At 43.6% G+C, this 22,248-nt stretch overlaps 1 protein-coding gene across 15 annotated transcripts in view; it reads right to left on the reverse strand.

Moving 5' to 3' along the window:
• Positions 1-22,248, reverse strand: part of LOC138755825 (intermembrane lipid transfer protein VPS13B-like) — a 1,263,706-nt gene that overhangs the window by 871,808 nt on the left and 369,650 nt on the right. For all 15 annotated transcript variants that reach the window (XR_011352575.1, XM_069922506.1, XM_069922508.1 and 12 more), the window contains one exon: positions 17,808-17,992. Coding sequence is in view for 14 of the 15 variants with exons in the window: in XM_069922506.1 (XP_069778607.1) it covers positions 17,808-17,992 (185 nt within the window). In the remaining variant the exon portion in view is untranslated. The remainder of the gene's footprint in view (positions 1-17,807; positions 17,993-22,248) is intronic.

Genomic DNA, 22,248 nt, shown 5'->3' on the forward strand with positions numbered 1-22,248 from the left:
ATGTGAGAAGAAAAGATAGAGCAGGACTCTTGGGTGCACTGAAATACAGAGAGACCTTGGGGTGCAAGCCAATAGTCACATGAAAGTGCACATCAATGGGCAGGGTGGTTGAGAAGGTAGAGGGCATCAATTGGGGCATCAAGAATGAATGTTGGCAAGTCATGGTGTTGTCCAAAAAATTAATCATGATTATTCATTCATTAAAATGCACATATGCCCAAAATTCTGACTTGCTGCAGCCAAACAGATATTTTGTAAGATAAAACAGCTCCAATAATGTACAGTAAATTACAATGTGGAAAACTATGGTTTGGCCTCATTTGTTTTGTTTGAAGCGTCAAAAGCGACCCGACAGAAGTATACAAAGTTATGAGAGGCATGGATACTGTAGATCGTCAGCCTCTTATTCCCAATGGTTTAAAATATCAAATCCTGGAGGTCATGAATTTAAGTTAAAGGTGAAAAGTTGATCAGAGATTTTCAAGGCATGTTTCTTTTTTAAAAGAGTAGAAGGTGCCTAGGACTCACCGCCAGGGAGGTGGTGGAAGTAAATAGGGTAGCACTGTTTAAGAATTATTTAGACAGACACATGAACAAACAGGGATGGAGAGAATAGACTATTCCACCCAGATGAGATTAGTTTAACTTGGCATTTTGGACGATTCAAACATCCTGGGCCAAAGAGCCTGTTCCTGTGCTGTACCGTTCCATGTTCTGTGTCATATTGCTAGATTGGAAAAAAATTACATATTATGCCAAACTAGAAAGAACTGTTAAGTGGAACGAACTGACAAGCTTCATGAGTTTTATTTTTGTTGGACTGTTTTAAAATGTTTATTTTAAATTTAGACATACAGTGCAGTAACAAGCCCTTCCAATTCATGAGCCTACGTCACCCAAATATCCCAGTTAACTGACAAATCCACATGCATTTTGAAGGGTGGGAGGAAATCAAGAGCACCCAGATAAAACCCACATAGACATGCAGAGAACGTACAAACTCCTTATAGATAGACATGCAGAGAACGTACAAACTCCTTATAGATAGACATGCAGAGAACGTACAAACTCCTTATAGATAGACATGCAGAGAACGTACAAACTCCTTATAGATAGACATGCAGAGAACGTACAAACTCCTTATAGATAGTGACAGAATTGAACCTGAGTCGCTGGTGCTGTAATTGCTTTTTTATGTACAATGTATATAACAATAAACTGCTAATCATTGAGAGCATACCTGTCCACGTCATTTGGAATTTGGCCACAGAATAAAGAAATGATGCTATATTTGTTGGCAGTTAATGTGGAAAAGGCAAAACAAATGTTTGGTCTTGAAATCTCTATATTGTTGGGCAACGCTCAAACTATAACCCAGGAAGGATCCAGGAGTTAGAGATAATGTGACCCAGTGTGTAAAAGTAGAAGACACAATTTTCTTGTTTATTTTCATTGTGTGATGACATTATTTAAAGGGTTTAATGTATCATATATGTTGAACATTGAGTGGGTGGGGAGGGAGGGAAGGGAGGGGGGGAAAGGGGAGAAAATGACACTGTGTATATTCAAGATGGAAATGTTTGTGTGTATTTTGGTTAGTATGGTTCATAGTGTGAAAAATAAAAATAAAAAAAATTAAAAAAGAGTGCACCTAAGAAATTTGGGATCTGTTACAAATCACTGGTTATCCAATGCAAGCCAGTGAAATAGGCCTTTGAACAACAAATGTTTTGGCATCAAATGAAAGAGAATTGCAAAAGCCAAAACACAAAATTTTGAAGGGTAGATTTTGGATTTTAAGTCATGAAAAGTTTGGACAAAAAGCTTTATAACACTATAGATAGCTGTGATGCTTCATTACCCGATGAGCTGAACACCTTCTATGTCTGCTTTGAAAAAGAACCAAACAATACCTACTAAAATCCCTGAAAAAGCTGAGGATCCTGTGATATCTGTCTCTGAGGGCGATGTCAGAACATCATTCAAGAGGGTGAACCCTCGAAAGGCATCAGGCCCTGACGGCGTACCTGGCAGGGTACTGAAAATCTACGCAAACCAACTAGCTGGAGTGTTCACAGACATTTTCAACCTCTCAATGTGGCAATCAGAGGTTCCCACCAGATTCAAAAGGGCATCAATCATCCCAGGACCCAAGAAGAGTAGTGTGAGCTGCTTCAACAACTACTGCCCAGTAGCACTAACTTCTACTGTGATGAAATGCTTTGAGAGGCTGGTCATGAACAAAATTAACACGAACCTAAGTGAAGATCTGGACCCCCTCCAACTCACCCATCATCACAATCGCTCCACAGCAGATGCAATATCGATGGCTCTCCACTCAGCAATTCATACACACAACTGCTGTACATGGACTAAAGCTCAGCCTTCAATACCATTAGTCTCTCAGTGCTGGTCAAGAAGCAACAAATTTTTGGCCTCTGTACCCCACTCTGCAACTGGATCCTTGACTTTCTCACTGGATGACCAGTCAGTACAAATTAGAAACAACGTCTCCTCTTCACTGATTATCAACACAGGCCCACTGCTCTACTTGTTATACACTCATGACTGTGTGGCCAGGCACAATTCCAATGCCATCTACAAGTTTGCCGATGACCCCACAGTTGTCGGCAGAATCACAAACGACAATGAGGAAGAATAGAAGAGGGAGACAGATCAGCTCATTGAACGGTGTAATGACAAAAAACCTTGTGCTCAACATCAGCAAAACCAAGGAGATGATTGTGGACTTCAGAAGGAAATCAGGGGTACGTGGCCCTGTCCTTACCAAGGGCTCAGTAATGGAGAAGGTTGAGAACTTCAAATTCCTTTGTGTCAACATGAGGATCTGTCCTGAAGCCTCCACGTTGATGCAATCACAAAGAAGGCTTGCCAGTAGCCGTACTTTGTGAGGTGTCTGAGGATATTTAGTATTTCACCAAAGACTCTCGTAAACCTCTACAGGTGTACCGTGAAGAGCATCCTGGTTGATTGCATCACTGCCTGGTATGGAGACGCCAACGCTCAGGACAAGAATAAACTCCAGAGGGTTGTTAAGTTAGCCTGAGACATTACAGGTACCAGACTTCAATCCATCAAGGATATCTACATGAGGCAGTGTCTTAAAAAAGCAGCCTCATTCCTCAAAGACCCACCCCCATCACCAACCAGGCCATGCCCACTTCATTCTGCAACCACCAGGGGAAAGGTACAGGAGCCTAAAGATGAGCACTCAGTGGCACAAGAACAGCTTCTTCCCCTCTGCCATCAGATTCCTGAATAATCAATAAACCAAAGACACCAGGCCCTTTCAAGGGGCTGTGTAAAATGGGGTTAACCGGGCAATTTATCCAGTTAGCGCCCCATTCATGTGGCATCTTGAAAGAGTCCGACCCAGTCAGCGTGGGCCTGACATACCTCAGAGGTAGTCAGATAACCCAGTTAAACTTAATTAGGTCGTGTACACCGGCGACTTGAACAGGAAAATCGCTGACCTGGTTACTCCTGTGATGTCAGCGCTCGAGTGCTGGCGTCACAGAGAAACCCCTAGTTGAAGTGCCTCCGCAATCGAGGGGGGGGGGGAGAGAGAGGTTGCTGCTGCGGGGTGGGGGGGGGATGGGGGGGTGAGAAGAATGGGGAACCGGAAATTGCCACTGCCGCGAACGTCACTCAACGTTCATGGCAGAGGGACATTGCTGAGAGGGGGGGTGGGTGTTGATTGACAGTGGGGGGTGGCAACTGACGGGGGAGTGACTGACAGGGGTGATGACTGACAGCCAGTGGGAGGGCGGTGGGGGGTGCAGGGGAGACTTATCAATAGTTCCCGTGAGTGTGTGACGCCTCATTTACCATGTCATCACGGGGATAGGATCACGCTTAAATCGCCAGGTTGGTGATTTAATGGGTCGATTCCCTGCAGTTTAAAAGGAGCTTCCAGCACCTTTGCACCAGTAATCGCAGCTGGGTCCCAGGAGGACTTCTCAGGTACAGCGGTTTAAAAGAGCCCACTGCCTTACTTTTTCCACACTATTATTATTATTTTATTTTTTATAGTAATGTCGTAAGATGGTTATAATATGGACGTTTACACGATGACGCTGCTGCCAACACCAACTTTCATGACTTGTTCATGACAATAAATCCTGATTCTGACCATTAAAAGAGCCACAGTGAAAAAGCAGCAGCCTCCTTTGAAGAAGACCGCAGAGCCCACCTCACTGACAAAAGACAAAGGAGGAAAAACCCAACACCCAACCCCAACCCACCAATTTTCCCTTGCAACCGCTGCAACCGTGTCTGCCTGTCCCGCATCGGACTTGTCAGCCACAAACGAGCCTGCAGCTGACGTGGACATTTACCCCCTCCATAAATCTTTGTCCGCGAAGCCAAGCCAAAGATAGTTTAAACAAGTACTTGAAGCTTTGGATAAATTCTTATGTTATGTTTCTTGAACTTAATTAATTGTTGATTTGAAGTCATATGCAGTGTATATAATTAATGGTTTGCATTGATAAGATCCTCACAGCTATGAGTTACAATCGATCTATAACCTATTGAAACAACTTCATTCCTTCAATTATTTAATATTACAATTGTAAATTTTATTTTAATGATCATACAATGGCACTGCACCAATTTATGAATCAAATTTGGAATGCATGTACTTGTTTGGATCACACAATGTACTTCAGATCCCAAAATGCACTTTCTGGTCTCAACAAAATAAAAGTCCAAGAAGTTAAACGATCTAACCATCTTCGCCCACCTTAAAGAAAGGGATGGAGAGGCCTTTAATTTGTAACCCATTCACTCTGCTACAGCCTGTACCTTAAATGTCTGCTGTCAGGATCCAATGCTACCAATGTTGTACATTGGCTCTATACATTCCCAGAGGTTAATACAGAAAGCTAAATCAAAGGTTTATTCAGTTCAAGAAATGGTGGGCATTTTGAAAAGTGAACTTGGGCTGTGGTACTTTGAGAAATGATGACGCAGCTTAGAAATCTTACACATCTTGATTTGTACATCTTGGCATGAGTTTAAATTTGCCGTGGGTCATGAATGAATGAAGGCTGAGGATTCACTGGATCTCTGTTATCTTTTAAGATTCCTACCATCATCCAAGTTGCACAAAATGCAATTTATGAGGTCAATGTGAGATTCAACATGTGTGAAATTTTCTCCCGAGATAAAGTTTCCCAACTCATTGCCTGGATTCAACAACGTTTCTTTTGTAAATTAATCTCAATGCAGGTTGTAAAGCTGTCGGATACAAAGGAAAAAAGTTGTATTTTTTACGTTGTGAAATTTAGTTAATGTTGTAATTGGTTGTTTATCATTTCTTCATGAATCATGGGTCCTCTACCGGCATCACCTACGGCTCCTAGAACGCTTCCACCAGCGTTGTCTCCGCTCCATCCTCAACATCCATTGGAGCGACTTCATCCCTAACGTCGAAGTACTCGAGATGGCAGAGGTCGACAGCATCGAGTCCACGCTGCTGAAGATCCAGCTGCGCTGGGTGGGTCACGTCTCCAAAATGGAGGACCATCGCCTTCCCAAGATCGTGTTATATGGTGAGCTCTCCACTGGCCACCGTGACAGAGGTGCACCAAAGAAAAGGTACAAGGACTGCCTAAAGAAATCTCTTGGTGCCTGCCACATTGACCACCGCCAGTGGGCTGATATCGCCTCAAACCGTGCATCTTGGCGCCTCACAGTTTGGCGGGCAGCAATCTCCTTTGAAGAAGACCGCAGAGCCCACCTCACTGACAAAAGGCAAAGGAGGAAAAACCCAACACCCAACCCCAACCCACCAATTTTCCCCTGCAGCCGCTGCAACCGTGTATGCCTGTCCCACATCGGACTTGTCAGCCACAAACGAGCCTGCAGCTGACGTGGACTTTTACCCCCTCCATAAATCTTCGTCCGCGAAGCCAAGCCAAAGAAGAATTTGAATGTCCCTGTATCTCACAGAGACCTTCAAAAATATTTTTAAAACTGACAGCTCTGTTCACAAGCAAAAGTTGGGAATAGGTTTTGCCAGAGATTTCAAGGTCAAGGCTTCTCTCTCATCATTCAAGATCCTATCAGTGCTCAGGGTCTCATCAATGGATTCCAGGTTGCTCTAGAATAGCAAGATTGGACACTCGCACCCAAAACAGGTAAGTTCAGGTGATAAGAATTAAAAATAGACTCGGACTTTATTTTATTCCTGGATCATTGGAAACGATGAACCAAAAGACATTGATTAAATCATGAACAATCATAAGCTTTTCACTCGGGTGGGAAATGAGAGAGTACAGGGTTAAGTGAGAGGGAAAAGATTTAAAAAGGATCTCGCGGCAATGATTTCACACAGAAGGTGGTGGGCATGAGTGCTGCCAATAGAAGCTACAGAGGCAGTTGCAATGATGACATTCCCCTGCAGCCACTGCAACCGTGTCTGCCTGTCCCGCATCGGACTTGTCAGCCACAAACGAGCCTGCAGCTGACGTGGACTTTTACCCCCTCCATAAATCTTCGTCCGCGAAGCTGAGCCAAAGAGAAAGAAAGAGGCATGTAAATAAAGAAGGTTTAAAGAGATATGAGACAAATGCAGGGAAATGGAGCGAAGCTCAGTGAGGCAACTTGTCAGCAGGGGCAAATTTGACTGAAGGTCCTGCTGTACAACTCTGTGAGTGCAGACGATGTGCCTGTCCCAGTAAATTCTACAGCAACATGTGAAAGAAAAAACAGATGGTGATTACCTATCAATAACTCATTCCAAAAGATGTTATTTGGATTGATTATACTGGACAACAAAGATTTTGCTTCCTAAACACTTTTGAGTATATATTTGCTATATTTTGAGCTGCTGGATCATGAAAATTCACGGCTCATTTTTAAGATATATCCCATTTTTATGATTTCCGGTCATATTTTAATTCTGCTTCGAGCATTCAAATCCATGAAGTGAAACATGATAATAAACAAGTTAATTTTCTGCGTTTGCACGCACTTGGACGTCTTCCCGGCAGTCAGTGAGAAAGATGATGAAAGGTTTCACCACCACATTGCGACCATGGAAAAGCAGTAGAGTGGAACCTCGATTTAACATGAATTCGGATATAACGCGATGAGTCATTGGAGTTGGGCTTCAGGCTGCCACCGGGAGCGAGTACAGGTGCTTGAGGCTCATGGGGGCCTGGGGTTGCCAAAAGCAGCGTGGACCTGGGGCTGCCACGAGCAGTGGGGATGATCAGTTCAGTAAAAATCTATTTGTGCTTTAATTTCAACTGTAACTACAATGGTTTATTGAAACCCTGATTGAGCGTGACCCTGCTTTTTCTCATGGTGATTTTTTTGGACCCTAACTATCACATTATAATGGGGCAACTGAAATCCATTAATGCTGGCCAACTATTGTTGGACAATGACATGAGCAGCATCAGAGGCTGAGTACAAACGAAAATCAGCGGCACAATATATTTAGGTCAGTCGAACTAAATTGATCATTATGCGATTTCAGGAAGCAAACCTTTTGAAAATAAAGTATTGTCCAGTGGCATTGTTCTGAAATTAACCTTTGGAGAAAGGCCAATCTCAACACAGTAAATAGTCTACAAGTTTAAACTGAATTGGAAGGATGACAGAGAAAAACAAGTGATGATGCTTAAGGAACGACTGTTTGAATTTCATTTTCAGAAGAAATTTTAAAAATTCATGCAGTCTTCCTCTACTATTCATCGCCATTCATAATTGGAAGAATTTTTAAAAAATTAATCCTCAATGGTGATCATTTTTTGGTCATTTACATTGTACAATATACACATGCACTAAAATTCTTGCTGGCTGCAGACAAGCAGGTACTTCATAACAAACAATGGTGTACATGAAGTTAAAAGTAGATTTTAAATACAAAAGATCATAAATATTCACAGTTACTCTAGTGCAAGAAAACAAAGTGATGTTGCGCAAGTGTAGACAGTGTGGGAGCAATCCACAATTAGAGCAACAAGGGGAAGTTCAAGAGGGGAAAACTATTCTTGAACCTGGAGATGCTGGTCTTCAGGTTTCTGTACCTTTTACCCAAAGATAGTCGTGGGAAGAGGCTGTGATGAGGGTGAATGGTAAGGGATGCAGGGAGCGTCATAGAATTGGACCTGTTTCCATACTGTACTTTAGCCCAATTTGTCCATGCTGACTAAGTTACCAACCTCTACTTGGCCCATATCCCTCTGAACCCACTAAAAATCTAAGATATCTCTTGTGTACTTTTACTTACATAATCATTTAAAATCATTCCAAAAATTAAATTCATTTCTCTTTTGCCAGTCATGCAAACAGCCGCTATTTATGGAAGGATGGAGTTATATATTGAATATACAGAGCTTGTTTCAAGTTATTAAGAGTACCAGAGATGTCTATTTGGGGAAAACAATCTGAAGAGAATTCATATTTTTTATTGATGTGCTTAAGTGTGTTATGACTCACCCCAGCAAGTATCTTTACCAGTCCATGCTCATCTTTGCTTACTAATGAGACGACTGAGGGGGAGATACGTAAGGGAGCGATGGCACAGGGATTACTTAAAGTGGTATGTGAGTGGAAAGAAAAAGGTTGAGAACCACTGGGTTAGGCATTGTCAGGGGTAAGTCACAGGCAACCAGAAAATTCACATATCCGGCATCCGCAAACCTCACAGGTGTCAGATACCAGTGATTTTACTGTATTTAAATTGTTGCTGATATGTTTTATGTACTCGGGAAGCTGCAGCAAGACTTTCATTGCATCTGTACATTGAGCTTATGTATATGACAATAAACTCTTCATTCATTCACCCATTCTTTTCCCTTCTGTCAACAATAAATCAGAACTCCTTTTCCCATTGACCTCACACCCCCAGAGGCATTACTGTTGAGAGAAAAAAAATCTCCACAGGAATGCATCTCCACTTATAACATGGGATTCATGGGAGGTGAAGAAAGGGTTTGAATTACTGAAAAAACACAAAACAGATTATTTAAGGAACACAAACCCTCAGAAACTCCAGGGCACGCTTTTTAAAAAAAAATTCCTTAATTAATTTTAAATGTTTGTTTGAGATATTTAAGAACTGATGAATTACCCTTACAGCCTTGACATTAAGAAAAGATGAGAGCAGGCCCTGAGAACATCAGTAGCAGAAGCAAGACTAAGTTAGCCATGGAGTAAAACAGGAATGTCTGCTGACACTGGGGCACAATGCAATACAAAATGCGTTGGAGAAATTTGTCAGGTCAATATCTATAGGAAGTAAAGGGTAACCATCATTTCGGGCCTGAGTCCGTTGAGTTATGAGCAAAAAGCAGGCAGGTGCGTGAATAAAAGTGTTGGGGGGGCGGGGGGGAGATAGTGTGAGACATCTGACTCCTTTTCTTCAACTCTCCACCACTTCTCTTCCCTCTCCTATCAGAGAGCTTCCTTATTGCTTCTGCTTTTTTTTCTGTTTTACCCTCCCACTTGTATCCATCTGTTATAGCCCGTGCTCCTCCCCCTGCCCCTTCCTCCTCCTTCTACCTTCTCCCCGACTCCCCCAACCTTTTCATTCAGGGGCCTGTCTGGTTTTTTTGCTCAGATCCAAAACATTGGTTAGTTGCTGCTTCTTAAGTGTTGCGTAACCTCTTGCGTTTCCCTGGCACTTTTGTGCATTTCAATACGTGGGACATCTTTTTTGTACTTACTCTACCATCAAATAAAATTATGGGTGATCTTTCGCCACGGTGCCACATTCTCATTCCAATCCAATGTCTTTCAATTCATTAATATCCAAAAATTTACAAATGTCAGTTTTGAATAGACTCAATGACTGCCTGATTAGAGCTCTCAGGTGGAGAAATCTGAACATAATGTTATTGCCTGAAAAAATATCCTCTCATCTCTATTCTGAATTGACAATCCCTCATTTTTAGACCATGCCCATTGATTCTAGACACCTCAAGCAAGGAAAACATCAATTTTACATCTTTAAAAACATCATAAGTTTTTAATATTTCAATCACTTTTCATTTTTCAAAACTCAAGGGAGCTTTGTCCATAAAAAACCCCAGAAAACATTGGAAATATTCCAAGTCAGGCAGCATCTGAGGAAAATGAAAAAGTGTTCATGTTTTAGCTCACAGATACTTTGTAGAACTAGGAATATCTGGAATATTTAACTCTCACTAACAGGTCTGTTTGGCATTTCCTGAAGTTCTGAATCTCAAAGCTCTTTACCTGATCCTGCTTGTTTTCTCTCTGTTGCTCTTGAATTATTCTCCTTAAACCTTGTGTCCTGCTGCAGGGTCTGGACCCTAAACATTGACTCTCTTTCCCTCCACAGATGATGCCTGATCCTCAGAGATCCTTCAGCAGTTTGTTTTCTCCTCATTAAACGATGAACCGAATGGCTTCCTCAATTGCTTATCATTACAACAGGCCTGGTCTGTGCTTCCTTTACCCTCTCTGTAATGCAATACTAATTTGTTTTCTCTCTTTTCAAGTTCTGACAGCACCTTCAACCTAAACTTTCTCTTTCCAAAGATGTTGCCTGACTTTATGAGTGTCATAGAATTAAAGAATCACAAATTCATGCAACACTGAAACAGCCCCCCAAGTCCTTCTCAATCATCAAACACCCAATTTCATTAATCCTGCACAACCCATTTTATTCTCCCCACATTCCCATCAACTCCTCTCATCTATTCACCAACATAATGGACAATCTACAGTGGAATCAACCAGGGAGAGCCTTTCTGACTGGTTAGAGGTGCCAATGCACAGGTCAGGACCCACTTCAATTCCCCATGCCATTCCACTGCTGACATGTCTGTCCATGGTCTCATGCACTGCCAGACTGAGACCACCACAAATTGGAGGATCAACAGCTCAACTTCTGCCTGGGGACCCTCCAACTGGATGACTGATGGCTGACCCATTTCACAGTTATTTCCAAATCAACAGAAGGCATTTGCACCTGTAATTCACCCCATGACACCTCTCAACCCGATACATAGCAAATTGCAGACATGTGGCTTTGAATGAAATAAATCCTACTGCTGCAAATGAAATAATAAAAAGATATTTGAGCATCTGCCAAAACCTGCCAATACTCCCCAATTAAATAGTACAAAATGATTTTTTGGCATTTTCCGAAAAAGGCTCATTACATTGCAGAACATTTAGTCATCTTTGAAAGCATGAGTGTTTTTTCAAGAAGCAAAATAAAACCAGGCTTAATATGTATTAGATGAAGTAAAATTTTGATGTATCAGAATCATCTGTTGGATTTTGAGTGATCCTCATTTTTCATCTGATTAACCTCTTAGCCGAAGAAACCTCTTTTACTCTCCCTCTTCCCCTGTCCTGAAGCCTTGAGGAAAAACCTCAGGAAAAGTTACCATCCATTCAAGCAAGTTTCAAGTTTGATGCAGTCTGAATGGGCAAAGGGCCAGGGAAGGTTTCAGTTGACTCAACAGTGTCAGGAACTTCTGTCATGGCTCACTCCCTCTGGTTTGGCAGGGGTGCCATATGGACCTCCATCAAAGGATTGTAAGGGGTGCACCTCCTCTTCGATACTGCCAGATACTCACAGTCTCCTGAAGTATTGAATGGGTTGTTGGGCTCCTGTGCATCTTTCACCAATGAAGACAAATTCATCCTTACTCTATGGGAACATCTCACCTTTCATTATGACCAATAAACTATCAGTGCAGCCAATCCTAGGTCAAAATGGAAACTGTTCAACTACATTTCTATTGCACTAGAATCAAAGCTGCTCTCGGTTCACTTACTGCACAGCAGAACACAAAAGTCATTTACATTTAAAGGCTAGCTCATCTTCAATACATTCACTGAAATATGCCATAATATTGACCTTACACCAAATAGACACAAAGGTCCTCTACCAACCTGACCCGCCTGCATAACTTTATCCTTTGGTAAATAAAACTCATGCACATGGACCACTTCTCATTATCTCCCAAAGCATAGCTTAGCAGAGGCAGATATTGATAATGGAATTCGCATTGCAGTCAATGCACCAGGCACACCCTTCGTACACGTGACAAAAGGAGCCAGTGGTTGCCTCAGTGAATCTGCCCCATGTAGTTGAGAGGAAAAATAACAGCAGATTTATCTGCTGCCTTGAAGTAAGAGATAAGTCAGGTATGATTGAGGCACATTCCATAAAGATGAACAAATAAATTTTCTCTGATTATATTAATGGCATCAACAGTTAAAAAGGACAATGAATCAAAGAATTGCAACTTTTGACATTTCAAGTTGCAAATAACAGCACGAACCAGATTGCAGAAGAACAAGAAGTGAAAATTAAGAGAGTCAGAGAGGGTAGCAAAATAAAAATGCAGGGATTATCAGGAGTAAAGTGGAGTAGGATTCATTAAGGCCAAGAAAGGGTGCTTGTTCATGGATGCTGACGGGACCATTTAAGGTACGAAATGAACATTTTGCATTCATCAACATCAAGAAGTAATAGTAAGAGAAAGGCATTCAGTATCAGAATTACTAATTGAACCAGAAGTTGGCAAATCACCGAGACATTAGTGGAGTTTCAGAGGATAAAAATGCAAAACGAAATAGGACTGCAGAGCAGCAGATGTTACTGCCTTGTTCAAAAAAAGTGAGTGAGGATAAAGCCCAACAACTATTGAACAGAGAGTTTAACCCAAACATTTTGGCAGCTTCCACAAAACAGGACGTCAAGCGCTGAAGAGCTGGCTCTGAATGGGCAACTAAAGCGGCATCGTCTACAAAGAGTAGTTCACGGACAAGTTTCTCTTGTGTCTTGGTGTGAGCTTGCAGGCGCCTCAGATTGAAGAGACTGCCATCCGTGCGGTACCGGATGTAAACAGCGTCTTCATTGTTGGGGTCTTTCATGGCTTGGTTCAGCATCATGCTGAAGAAGATTGAAAAGAGGGTTGGTGCGAGAACACAGCCTTGCTTCACGCCATTGTTAATGGAGAAGGGTTCAGAGAGCTCATTGCTGTATCTGACCCGACCTTGTTGGTTTTCGTGCAGTTGGATAACCATGTGGAGGAACTTTGGGGGGCATCCGAGGCGCTCTAGTATTTGCCAAAGCCCTTTCCTGCTCACGGTGTCGAAGGCTTTGGTGAGGTCAACAAAGGTGATGTAGAGTCCTTTGTTTTGTTCTCTGCACTTTTCTTGGAGCTGTCTGAGGGCAAAGACCATGTTAGTAGTTCCTCTGTTTGCGCGAAAGCCGCACTGTGATTCTGGGAGAATATTCTCGCCGACACTAGGTATTATTCTATTTAGGAGAATCCTAGCGAAGATTTTGCCTGCAATGGAGAACAGCGTGTTTCCCTGTAGTTTGAGCAGTCTGATTTCTCGCCTTTGTTTTTTTACAGGGTGATGATGATGGCATCACGAAGGTCCTGAGGCAGCTTTCCTTGGTCCCAGCAGAGCTTGAAAAACTCATGCAGTTTGGCATGCAGAGTTTTGCCGCCAGCCTTCCAGACCTCTGGGGGGATTCCATCCATACCTGCTGCTTTGCCACTTTTCAGTTGTTCAATTGCCTTATATGACTCTTCCCGGGTGAGGACCTCATCCAGCTCTAGCCTTAAGGGCTGTTGAGGGAGCTGGAGCAGCTCCCCACCATGACTACCAGCCCCCCCACATCTCCATCGGGCACACAAAACTCAAAACAGTCAACCAGTTTACCTATCTCAGCTGCACCATTTCATCCGATTCAAGGATCGACAAAGAGATAGACAACAGACTCGCCAAGGCAAATAGCGCCTTTGGAAGACTACACAAAAGAGTCTGGAAAAACAACCAACTGAAAAACCTCACAAAGATTAGTGTATACAGAGCCGTTGTGATACCCACACTCCTGTTCGGCTCTGAATCATGGGTCCTCTACCGGCATCACTTACGGCTCCTAGAACGCTTCCACCAGCGTTGTCTCCGCTCCATCCTCAACATTCATTGGAGCGACTTCATCACTAACATCGAAGTACTCAAGATGGCAGAGGCCGACAGCATCGAATCCACGCTGCTGAAGATCCAACTGCGCTGGGTAGGTCATGTCTCCAGAATGGAGGACCATCGCCTTCCCAAGATCGTGTCATATGGCGAGCTCTCCACTGGCCACCGAGACAGAGGTGCACCAAAGAAGAGGTACAAGGACTGCCTAAAGAAATCTCTTGGTTCCTGTCACATTGACCACTGCCAGTGGGTTGATATCGCCTCAAAACGTGCATCTTGGCGCCTCACAGTTCGGCGGGCAGCAACCTCCATTGAAGAAGACCGTAGAGCCCACCTCACTGACAAAAAACAAAGGAGGAAAAAACCAACACCCAACCCCAACCAACCAATTTTCCCTTGCAACCGCTGCAACCGTGTCTGCCTGTCCCGCATCGGACTTGTCAGCCACAAACGAGCCTGCAGCTGGCGTGGACATTACCCCTCCATTAATCTTCGTCCGCGAAGCCAAGCCAAAGATTGGGAAAACTATTCTAAACATTGATTCAGAAGAGAATTAATAGCCATGTGGATGAAAATTGATTGATTAAAACAAGCCACAACAAATTTATTAAAGATCAATTGCATTTAGCCATATTCAGTGTTTTTTTTGGTGTGCAGAAAATGGATAGATTTAAGAGAATTAATGCAGTTGATGTTTTGTTGAAGACTTTTGATATGGTGCCACATAACATACTTAAAGGAAAGTTGAAGCACGTTGCCTAAAATGAACACTGATAGCAGGAATAGCAAGTTATCTCAGAGACAGACAAAAAGGCTCACAAGGTCAGATTTTTTTTGAACATGAGGTAAAGCGGTGCATTTTAATCCATGATCTTGCCTGTAGCAGCAGAAATTAGTTTTGGAGAGAGGTGAACAAGAAGTCTGCAGAAACTGCAGAACAATACACCAAAGCACTGGAGGAACACATCAAGTCACCAAACATCCATGGAAAGCAATAGTTGGTTGACACTTCAGGCCTGAGTCTTTATGACGAAAGTTATAGAGAGAGATTGGATAGGCTGTTTGTTTCACTGGAACAAGGAGGCTTTGTGCTGATCGATAGAGGTAGAAGAGGCACAGGTACATTAGATAGGCAAAATCCCTTTTTTTACTATGATAGAGGTATCAAAAAATGGCATAGGAGGTAAACTAGAGAAGAAGGAATATTATAAAGGGGAAAGCATTTTATTCATGCAGAAAAGCAGTTGACATCTGGAGCTTACTAAGCGAGGAAAAGATGAAGCCAAACATAATCATGATGTTTATGAGGCAGCGAAATGGGCACTTCAGGAGACGCAAAAGACTACACATGCTGGAATCTGGAGTAAAAAGCAATCTGCTGGAGGAACTCACTGTGTTGGAGAAAATTGAATTGTCAACAATATGCATTGAAACCTTTTATCAAGACAGATTTTGAAAAGACCAGATGGACAGTCGAAAGCAGAGAAGGATTATAAACAATGTGAGCAAATGCACAGCCAGCAGCTTTTCCCCCGGGCAACCATAACATGTATTAGAGGGCATCTCTTTAAGGTGAGTGATTGCCAGGGTGGTGGTGGCACATGGCACAATAGGAACATATAAAAGACTCTAAGGCACATGGGTGCAAGAAAAATAGGTGATGGGTGTGTAGTTAGGAAGAGTTAGATTGTTGTGGAGTAGGATTATATTGGTCGGCTTGTGGCAGTGCACATCTCTGTGCGCAAACCGGCTTCATTTGTACCGCCATGATGGCACCTTCAGGGCTTGCTCATTGCCTCGTGGCTTAGGCCATAGCTCATGCCCGAGGCCATGTAATGACATCACTGCTGCGCGGCGTGGAACTCAAGTTGGCCTTAAAGAGGCGCGCGCGAAATTCAAATAAACAGTCCAATGGTGATTTCTGTGTGTACCAGCCACTACATTGGTGACCCCGCGGAGCCCAGACGATATTTGTTCTCAAAACATGGATCCATCAGTGATCAGCGCTGTCTCTGTGAATCTCCCTCCCCCCCCCACCCTTTTGGGCCCATCGGTCCCGCTCATTATTCAGGCAGGCGTGAGGTGCAGTTTCGACTCCGGCAGATCACCTCAGACTCCACTATGTACTACCACATGGTGTGTGTCCTTGACGAAGAAACGGCAGCCAGAGTGGACATCCTGATCTATGATCCTCCTGACGAGGGCAAGTACATCATCCTCAAAACCCTCCGCCTCAGCACCTTTGGGCTCTCCCATTGGCAGCGCATGGCCAAGCTGATGCACCTCGATGGCCTGGGGGACAGAGCCTTGTCAGCCTTGATGGATGAGATGCTCACACTGGCAGAAGGTCACAAACCCTGCCTGATGTTTGAGCACGCCTTCCTCGAACAAACGCCAGAGGACATCCAGCTCTTGCTAGCAGACAAAGACTTCTCAAACCCCAGGAAGGTCGCAGCCCACACCGACGTGTTGTGGCGGATGAAGCAAGAGAACGAGGCCACCGTGAACCAGGTCACCCGCCCTGCGCCCAGTCGACCACAGCCTGCCCCTAGACAGAAGACAGAGGAGCACCAGTCTACCTGGTGCTTCTTTCACCAATGCTGGGGAGCACAAGCCCACAAATGCCGCCAACCCTGCTCGTACCAGGGAAATTACCAGGCCAGACGCCATTGATGGCTGCGTCGGCTGGCCACACGTACAGCCTCTTACACATGGTGGACAAGACCAACAGATGGCATTTCCTGGTGGACACTGGAGCAGAGTTGAGCGTGCTTCCCCCGACCGCCCTTGAGACCTGCACGAGAGCATGAGGCCCGATCCTGCTCAGCATTCGAACGGATCCGAAAGAAGACCTCCAAGTTTCGTCCGTGGAACTCATCTACGGTGCACTGCTGTCACTACCAGGGGAGTTTCTCGGAGCAGACGCCGAGCCTGGAGGTGAGACCCCAACACTACTCGAGGGCCTCTGCAGCAAGCTCACCTCGTTAACACCCCCACTGCCTACCTACCATGGCAAGCACCCAGCGAAAGTCCCCAAAGAGCTGAACTAAGCAGGGTTCGGCTCGTCTGGCGTGGCCTGCACCCAGCCCCCCCTGCAGCGCCCGTATGAGGGCCCGTATAAAGACCTCCAGTGATCGGGAAAAACCTTTACTCTGGACATTGGGGACAGGGAGGAATTTTTCACAGTTGACCGGCTATAGCCGGCACACGTGAACTTAAACCAGCCCGTGCAGACGGCACAACCTAAACGGAGGGCCGGCCACCCAAGCAGCGGGACACGTAAGCTGGTTCGGGGGTGGGGGGAGGGGGGGGGTTGTGTGGCAGTGCACATCTCTGTGAGCAAACCAGCCCCATTTGTACTGCCACGTTGGCGGGGCAGCTGCGGAAGATGGTGCCGTCAGGGCTTGCTCATTGCCTCATGGCTTAGGCCACAGCTCGCGCCCTGGGCGACGTGATGATGTCATCGCTGAGCGGGGAAGCACTCTGTTGGCCTTAAAGGAGTGCGTGCGAAATTCAAACAAACAGTTCTACTGGAAACAACACCGAGTCCAGTGGTGTTTTCACGTGTAGCAGCCGCTACAGGCTCAACATTGCGGGCTGAAAGGCCTGCTCTGTACTATATTGTTCTATATTTGAAATGGGATTAGCACAGGCATCCATAAAGTTCAATATGGTGATAATGGGCCATTTTAACACTATTCAACTTAGTAACTATTAGAATTTTTCAAATCGTCAGTACTAGTTAGCATGAAAACCACTCCTGAAGAACTTTTAAGCTTTAGAGTTATGATACAAATCATGGCATAGAAATGGTTATTCAGAACATCATTGAATTAACATACCTGAAGGTCTGAAGATATCCTTCATTAAAGCTTCATCTACTGGTAATGATACGGATCCTCCTTGATTATGTGTCCAACTTTGTAAAATGGCTTGCAGCATCAATGTCTGGGCTCTTGTCGCTTGTATAGTCAGACTGGGCAACTCAAATATGCATTCTGATGTTGTAACAAATGGTCGTTTCAACCTATTGCAAACAAAAAACAAAGCGCTTCAAATACACATTGAATTACATGAAATTTTAGAGAACAAGAATTAGGCTTTTTAATCCAACAAGACTGCGGTTGTGGTTTTGTGCCACATTAGCATCCATCCACTTCACTAAGCTCATCCATTCAATCTGCTTTTTCGTTTCTCCTTCAGAAACTTTTATCTGGTTTCTCCTCATGTGCTATCCACCTCAATTACTCCACTTGGTACAGACTGCCACATTCTTACTAGATTTTTGATTTCCACACTGGGGATTTTCTGGAACTAACGTCTGTTCATTAACACACAGTGCAGAAATATCATTTACATCCATCACATCAAAACACTGTTATTAGTTTTAGAGCCTCACAGTGTTGTTTTTGTGTATATATTTACAATGCTGCCCTGTAGATTCTTACTGTATTTAGAACAGAGAACAGTACAACACAGGAAAAGGTCCTTCGACTCACCATGTCTCTGCCAACCGTGATTCCCATCTAACTCCCCTCACCTGCTTGCATGTGCTTCTATTTCCTGCCGAATCACCAGTCTGAAAAAATGACACTTAAACATGTAGAATCTGCTTCTACCATCTTCACTGGTGACATGTCCAGGACACCTACCACTCTCTGTATTTAAAAAAATATCTTTCTGATTCTCTGGTTTTTGACATTTCAAAAGGCAATAGACAACAGGTGCAGAGTAGGCTATTCAGCCCTTCGAGCCAACACTGCCATTCTCTGTGATCACGGGTGATCATCCACAGTCAGTACCCCGTTCCTACCTTCTCCCCACATCCCTTGATTCCGTTATCTTTAAAAGCTCTATATAACTCTTGACAGCATCCAGAGTATTGGCCTCCACTGCCTTCTGAAGCAGAGCATTTCTCAGGTTCACAACTCTCTGGGTGAAAAAAATTTTCCTCAGTTCCATTCTAAATAGTCTACCCCTTATTTCTTAAACTGTGGCCTGTGGTTCTGGACTCCCCCAACATCAGGAACATGATTCCTGCATCTAGCGTGTCCAATCCCTTAATAATCTTATAGGTTTCAATCAGATCCCCTCTCATCCTTCTAAACTCCAGTGTATACAAGCCAAGTCGCTCCAATCTTTCAACAGATGACAGTCCTGCCATACTGGGAATTAACCTCATGAACCTAAGCTGCACTCCCTCAAGATCAAGAATGTCCTTCCTCAAACCTGCATACTCCCAGTGTGGTCTCAACAGGGCCCTTTACAACTGCAAAAGGCCTCTTTGCTCCTATACTTAACTCCCTTTGTTACGAAGGCCAACCTACCATTAGCTTGCCTCACTGCCTGCTGTACCTGCATGCTTACTTTCAGTGAGTGATGAATAAGGACACCTAGATCTTCTTGTGCTTCCCCATTTCCAAACTTTACACCATTCAGATAGTAATCTGCCTTCCTGTTCTTGCCACCAAAGTGGATAAACTGCATCTGCCATGCATCTGCCCACTCATCCAATCTGTCCAAGTCATCCTGCATTCTCATATTTCACATTGCCACCCAGCTTTGTGTCATCTGCTAATTCGCAAATGTTACTTCTAATCCCTTCATCTAAATCATTAATGTATATTGTAGATAGTCCCCCACTAGTCATGCCTGCCTGTTGTATAGTCAGGATAATGTGAACTATTTTGTAACTGTGTAAGAATACACCATTCTCACCGTAGTAACTGTAGTGCACCACTTTCTTTGGCTTGGCTTCGCGGACGAAGATTTATGGAGGGGGTAAAAAGTCCACGTCAGCTGCAGGCTATGGGGCCTATGTATATGTATACATGGAATGTGTGAACAGTTTCCTGAGATGGTGGAAGACATCTGTAAGTCAAGTCTCTTTTGTTCTTGGAATCTTGCATCACTAAGTTATTTAAGAAGACTCCCAAGTAACACAGAGTCAGAACACTGCCATTCTGAAAGGGACCTGTTAATCCCTACTCTCTGCTTCCTGTCTGCCAACCAATTTTCTATCCCTGTCAGTATCCTACCCCCAATACCACGTGCTCTAATTTTGCCCACTAATCTCCTAGGTGGGACCTTATCAAAGACTTTCTGAAAGTCCAGGAATATTACATCCACTACCTTTCCCTTGTCCACTTTCAGAGTTACCTCCTCAAAAGAATTTATACTGACTGTTGCTGCTATCCAAATGTGCCACTATTTCATCTTTTATATTTGAGTCCAGCATCTTCCCCACCACTGATGTCAGGCTAACTGGTCTATAATTCCCTGTTTTCTTTCTCCCTCCTTTCTTAAATAGTGGGATAACATTAGTTATCCTTCAATCCGCAGGAAATGATTCCGAATCTATAGAACACTAGAAAATGATTACCAATGCATCCATGATTTCTAGAGCCATCTCCTTAAGTACCCGGAGATATGGGCCATCAAGCCCTGGGGATTTATCAGCCTTCAGTCCCATCAATCCACCCAACACCATTTTCTACCTAGTGTGAATTTCCTTCAGTTCCCTTATTACCCTCAGTCCTGTATCCACTATTACATCTGGGAGTTTGTTTGTGTCTTCCCGAGTGAAGTCAAGATCCAAGGTACTTGTTCAACTCGTCTGCCACTTCCTTGTTCCCCATAATAATTTCCTGGGAGAAAGACTCAGGCTATGCCTCTCGTAATTTTATATACTTCTATCAGGTCACTTCTCAACTGACTTTGCACCAAATAGTAAAACTTAATGTTTGTCCAAACTTTATTTATGGTTAATACCCTCCAATCCTGGCCACAAATTAGTGAGCACCCTCACCAAAACTTTTCCCATAGTGTTGCAACCAGAACATAATACTCAAAATGTGGCCTTATATCAAAGTTTAATTTGCCTGTGACATGACTTCCCGACTTTTATATTCAAATCCCCAACCAAGTTGTGAATCCCCAATGCACGTACATTGCATGGGGAAGGGATGCAAATCCCCAACCAAGGAAAGCAAGTACATTGTATGCCTTCGTTACTATCCTGTCCACTTATGCGATTACTTTCAGGGAGTTATGCACTTGCACTCCAAGATCCCTCCATACATCATTGCTTTAAGGGTCTTGACACAGTGGCCTCCAAACAGTGCAGGAGGTAAAGGAAATGGTGCAGAATTTCCCTCTCCCATCTGAGTACATCATATTCTCTAACAGTATTCAACTCTCAACACTGACGAATGTGGGTTCCTCAAGACACTGCAGACAGAGTCAAGTTTTTTGCACTTTTTGCAAAAGGTGCCCCTTCATCTAGCCCATCACCTTCATCCAAGACCATGAGCAGACCTTCCAGGTGAAGCACAGTTTTGCATGCACCTCACCCCAATCTATTGCATTCGTTGCACCTGCTTTGGTCCTCCTCTACAACAGTGAGATCAAACAGATGCCACATGGCTGAGCATCTGCACTGTCTTTGGAAGTCAAGGCAAGAATTTCCGATTGCCAGCCTTTTTATTTACCCTCACTATTCCCACAGACATGTGCCCTTGGCCTCATCATTGTCACCTTAAGGCCAAGAGAGAGCATATTCATCTTGGAAAGCCTTAAACCCATCAGTATGAACATTGATTTTTTTTTAAATGTTATGTGACCCCCAACCTCTATCCTGTTTCACTGTCTCCATCTCTTCTTCACTTACATTCGTTCTCACTTTTCTCTCAAATCTGCTTCCCTACTAGCCTTTCCCAGTGATTTCTCCACCACTCCCACCTTCTTCTGTCCAATACCCAATTACGACTTAGGCCTCCTCAGCCCTTCCCTCTCTATTTATACTTGATATTTCCCTTTCTACTTTAGTCTCTGTAAAGGAGACCCAAAATTTTAAATGACCATTTTTACTCCTGGTTGCCGTCTAACCCTAGATTCTCTCCAACTTCTGTACGTTTATTCAAAATTCCTTGATCTGCAGTTGTAGGTGCGTGCAAATTAACTGAAGAAATAGTGCAGGAAGAAGGGCTTTAGCACAGGGGAAATAGTGCATGTGTAAACCAAAGAGGCTGCATTTATCTGTTCCCTCATGGTGACATGAGCTCCAACCATTGGAGAGAGCTGAAACTATATTGAAAGAAGGAGAAATCCTCAACTGCTTAAAAAGGGAGAAAGACAAAATTGTATCTGGAAGATAGGGGTTGTGACTAACAATTCACAAGCCATTGGAAACCAAAGTAAATGTTTTGGCAGGGCTTAATTACGCAGATTTTAATTCAAGGAGACGAAAAAATAGCAATGAAAAATTAAGAGATCTGTGGGAGT

Source organism: Narcine bancroftii, chromosome 2 (assembly GCF_036971445.1).
Source record: "Narcine bancroftii isolate sNarBan1 chromosome 2, sNarBan1.hap1, whole genome shotgun sequence".
Taxonomy (NCBI): Eukaryota; Metazoa; Chordata; class Chondrichthyes; order Torpediniformes; family Narcinidae; genus Narcine; species Narcine bancroftii.